General features: G+C 37.9%; 1 protein-coding gene and 1 non-coding gene across 2 annotated transcripts; one reads left to right on the forward strand and one right to left on the reverse strand.

Moving 5' to 3' along the window:
* The first annotated feature begins 682 nt into the window (after positions 1–682).
* LOC130967610 (pentatricopeptide repeat-containing protein At1g77360, mitochondrial-like) lies at positions 683–2305 on the forward strand. Its single transcript, XM_057892547.1, has one exon. It carries the CDS (start codon positions 733–735, stop codon positions 2194–2196), a length of 1464 nt encoding a protein of 487 aa, XP_057748530.1. The 5' UTR covers positions 683–732; the 3' UTR covers positions 2197–2305.
* Positions 2306–3613: 1308 nt separating this feature from the next.
* On the reverse strand, positions 3614–3695 carry TRNAS-AGA (transfer RNA serine (anticodon AGA)). Its single transcript has one exon. It is a non-coding gene; the product is annotated as a tRNA-Ser (tRNA).
* Between the last annotated feature and the right edge of the window lie 1452 nt (positions 3696–5147).

Here is a 5147-nt window from a genome sequence, read left to right on the forward strand (position 1 = left end):
AAAATCAAAATCAAAATCAAAAGAAATTTTATTATAGAGTATTTAAAGATTTTTCATGAAAGACAGGAAACATTGAGTAATAATATTGGGTGTCATTATGAATTTCTGGTTGCATGTTTTGAATGGATACAGAATGATGGACAGCAAGAAGGTAAGAGTTGAAGAAAGTAATAAATGAACAAAAATCAAAACTCATTTACCTTCACATTAATCTTGAAGAAGCATCACGCATTAGTAGAAACGAAGAAGAATGGATAGAGAGCTGAGAGATGCTGTTGCATGTTGCAGAGAGTAACGCTGCTGCTATTGGAGACGCTACTTGGGATGAACAGCGAGCTCAAGAATGCTGATTCGTGTTGAGCGTGCTCCAGCGTTGAGAGCAACAAAAATGGCGTACAAGAGTGTAGAGGAGAGACTAAAATTTTTGGGGAGAAGAAGAGAGCGTGGTAAAGGAGTGTAAATACACGCTCTCTTTATGGGTTTGAGCTTTATTTTGTTTGAGGTATAAAATTAGTATTGCTGGTTGTTTGCTGGCCCAAAAGTTAGAAAACTGCTGCCCCTAGCGGCGCTCATATATATATATATATATATATATATAAATTAAAATCATAATAAAGAGATAATTAATTAAGTTCTTTTTTATTATTATTTTAAGTGCGTAAGAAACACTTTGGCTTGTAGGGTTGTTCCAGGTTCCAGCAACGAGCACTGCCCCTCTGACCTGAGTTGGAGATGAGCTCGACCCGAAAGAGACCGTACCCTTACCCGGACGATCCATCCGAATCAGAGCCCAACCACCGCCGCACCCAGCCCTTCCCCTCCTACCTGGACTCCCCCTCCTCCCTCTCCCCCACCGTCAAAACCCTCTGCCACATAATCGCCACCACTCCCTCTCACTCCATCGAGCAATCTCTACACGACTCCTCCCTCTCCGTCACTTCCTCCGACGTCGAGCAAGTCCTCAAGCTCTCCTACGCCTTCCCCTCCCAGGCCGTCAAGTTCTTCCGCTGGTCCGGCCGCCACCACCTCTCCGACTGCCACTCGCCTTACTCATGGAACCTCGTAGTCGACCTCCTCGGCAAGAATCGCTTCTTCGATGCCATGTGGGACGCTATCAAGTCCATGAAGAAGGAGCGACTCCTCTCTCTCGCTACCTTCGCTTCTGTCTTCAGCAGCTACGTCGCCGCCGGCAGAGTCCACGACGCCGTCATGACCTTTGAGGTCATGGGAAACTACGGCTGCGTCAACGACGTCGTTGCACTCAACTCCCTTCTCAGTGCCGTCTGCAGGGACGCCAGAACCCGCGACGCCAACGAGTTCTTCCAGATGGCGAAGAAGTTGGTTCGCCCCGACGCTGATTCCTACGCGATCTTGATGGAAGGTTGGGAGAGAGAAGGGAATGTCAGCTGCGCTAAAGAGACTTTCGCTGAGATGGTGATTGAGGTTGGTTGGGACCCTGCTAATGTTCCTGCTCATGATTCTTTTCTGTGTACTTTGATTAGAAGCGAAAATGGGGTTAGAGAGGCCGTTAAGTTCTTCGATTCCATGAGCGATAGGAAGTGTTATCCTGGAATTAGGTTTTTCAAGGTTGCTTTGGATGAGTGTGTGAAGGATCATGATCTTAGGAATGCTGAGTTTCTCTGGGAGGTTCTAGTGGGGAAGGCGGGGTTAAAGGCGAATACTCAGCTGTATAATTCCATGATTGCTTTGTATTGTTATCACACTGATATGGATTCGGCAAGGAAGTTGTTTGATGACATGATTTTCAACGGGGCTTTCCCGGACGCCTTTACTTATAACTTGTTGTTTAGGTTCTTGATCAAGGCCAGGAAGTTGAGGGAGGCTGCGGTGGTTTTTGCGGAGATGGTAAAGAACGAGTTTGTGCCAGACCGGCCTACTTGCGATGCAGCTATTAGGGCTTACATTAACGATGAGGATGCTTTTATGGCCATGAAAGTTTGGAAGTGTATGGGGGAGAATCACCAGGAGGATTTGAAGGATACCGCTAATTTTCTGATTCAGGGGCTTCGCGATTTGAGTAGGGTCCCCGAAGCTGTTAAGTATGCTGAGGACATGATTGAAAGGGGAATCAAGGTAACCTCTTCCACATTGTCTAAGTTGAAACAGAGCCTTGTCAAAGAGAGGAAAGAATTTGTGTATGAAGAACTTTTGAGAAAGTGGAAAAGATCTCATTAGGTAGGTTGGAGTTTGCTGAACTTGCTTATCTTTATTTCAATCCTCATCTTTTATGTATATAGACTTGCAGATTTGCAACAGAAAGGAAATTTCAGTAATTTTATACTTCGATTATTCCTAAACTGCATATCATAATGCACCATAGTTATTTATGATCCCCATATTCATAATGTATCATATATGCATAGTGCACAGAGTCAATTGAAACAAGGATATTGTGTTAGACGGTAAAAAGATAAACGAAGTTCAATATCAAGCTCGCTGAGAAGTGTTGAGCGAATGTTATATAGACCAAGTTGAAAAGGAATTTATACATGAATTTGGCTTTGATGAGACACTGCAATGAGATTTATCAGCAATTTCCTGGGAAACCCTGCTTGGAAACTTAATTTACAAATTGATTTGTCTTTCTATTTCTTTGGTTTGAAGTAACCATATTTATTTTGATTGGCGCCATGATAATCTTTTGGTTTCTACTTTCTAGTTGTGGTGAGTATACATGTCATTACTAGTTGATAAGAATGTGCTCTAAGAGCATAGCATTGAATTGAAACATTGAAGTTTTGTTGTGTGTTGTCTTCAAATCGTCTTTAGTCGTCATGACTAGACAATGTAGTTCATTTATTCATCTGATATTATGCCAAGTACAGATTAGCCAGTATCCAACTAGCCACCTTATGAAGTGTTTGGTATAACTGGATCATGTGCTTTCATCCTAATGTTGGTGATTGAATTTATTCAACTTGAATACAGGGTGGCATGCTTCTAGACTACTTGATTTTTGTACCTAAATTATAGAGCCTTTTGTTTTATAGACCCTGTTGTTAAAAGTTTGATTTATGATGCAAGATTCCATGCCATGCCGTACTTAGCTATCTGTGATATAGTTTTTGAATTTTGAAGTCTCTAGAGCTAGGCTACTAAGGATAATTGTATATTTCTGATAAAGGTTGCTGTATAAGTGGTCTAAAAATTTCTGCTAATGAGTACTGCACTAATGTCTGAGGCATCAACAATACAGAAAGATTAAATGACAATGTCAAAAGAAGAAATTTGACGTATTTCAGAAGACACAATGATTAGGGAAATGAAGGCCAAAACTGGGGAGTATTGCTGTCTGGGGTCAATAGAAGAAGAGATTATGACTACATATCATTCCACTATTTATGTAAACTCTGTTTCTTGGTACTTCTCATTTTGTTTATGATTTTTTTGTTCATAGTGTTTGTTTTGTTCATGGTATCCTGTGCTTGTGTGCAAGGTAATAATCATAACGCGTATAGGGGATAATAATCATAACGCGTATAGGGGATAACAATATATAATATTTAATACTTCGATACGATAACTTAAACTGATAAATATAGGATATATATCTTCATGATTTATAAAAGGAAAAAGGAGGGTAGGAAAAAATCGTGAACGGCAGGATTCGAACCTGCGCGGGCAGAGCCCACATGATTTCTAGTCATGCCCGATAACCACTCCGGCACGTCCACTTTGTTGTTTTTATTTCAGAACATTACATTATTTAACGATATCTTTACTATTTGTTCTTCTTGGGTCCAAAATGAAATTTTATTTTAAATGCAATCATGTTAGATATATATTAAAATTAGCTATTAATATGTTAGAATATAAAATATATATTAAAAATAAATTAAATAATATATATTTATACAAAAATACATAATGACTAATTTTAATGTACAAATAGTATTTTTGTTTTAAATGTGCTATAGTTGTTGGAATGTGCACTAAAAATTTGGATCCTCTAAAGTTTGAATTTTATACTTTAGAAAGTAAAGTGTGATTTTCTATCCTTAAATAGTTTCTCTTTTATATTTATTTTTGGTTTCACCTATGAAATTAATGATGAGAGATCACACTTTACTCTCTAAAGTGAAATTCGAATTTTAGAAGATCCAAATTCGTGCACTAATGATAAGTTTGTATTTTTAAACTTTAAATTCAAACAAAAGATAATGCCTTAATAAAGTAAAAATTTCAACTATTGGGTTAACTCGTACAAAAATGTTGTGTTATTTTATACAAATACATGATTGATAGCTAATTTTGTCTGATCAGTAGGTAATTTTTAGTCTATACTTAATATGATTGTAATTTGCATCACAAGAATTGGCTGAAGTAATAATCATGGATAGGAATTTTTTTTTTTTGGTATTTGATAGGAAGACTTTTTAATGCATACATAGTTACATACAGGCGCATCAACTATGAAGCACGAATTCTCTCATGGTGCCGGCGTATCCGTGTCGGATGCGAATTCGACGCCGACACTCGGTAGATACTTCAAACGAGCGTATTGGCGACGTGTCTTTTTGCGGTGTAGAATTTTAGTGAAGCGGTCACGAATCCAAACGAGTCCGACCTGAATTTTGGTGGAGCAGTCACGAATCCGAACGAGTTCGAGTGAGGTTTCCTATTTATCTTTAAATGAACCAAACATAGAAGCTGTGGTGTTTGCAGATGATGGACTTGGAGAAGAAGAAATTGATATATTTTCTGTTAGCAAGATGGTAAGAGTAAATTAAAATTTTTTATTTTTTTAATAATTACATAATTTTAGGACTTTTTTATGCAATTATATTTACTCTTATATTTACAATATGATATTTTATTAATTTAATATATTATTTAAATTTTAATTCACAACGTATTTTAAACGTGTTCGTATCTAATTTTTTATAAAAAAAACGTGTCGACGTATCCGTGTGTTGTGATGTGTCCGTATCGCATGTCAATAATATAAAAGCACGTGCATGCATGGTCAGCATGGATAATACATGCTTACATACATGATTTTTTTTCTCGTTTGGTCTGGAGGATTGGATTCGGTTCCGGAGATATTTTGATGTTTTTGGTCACAATAACGTCCTTTCTAATGGGCTTAAGCCCGAACTACTTTTATAACTATATACCCCTAAAAT

The sequence above is a fragment of the Arachis stenosperma genome, chromosome 3, assembly GCF_014773155.1.
Source record: "Arachis stenosperma cultivar V10309 chromosome 3, arast.V10309.gnm1.PFL2, whole genome shotgun sequence".
NCBI classification, from domain to species: domain Eukaryota; kingdom Viridiplantae; phylum Streptophyta; class Magnoliopsida; order Fabales; family Fabaceae; genus Arachis; species Arachis stenosperma.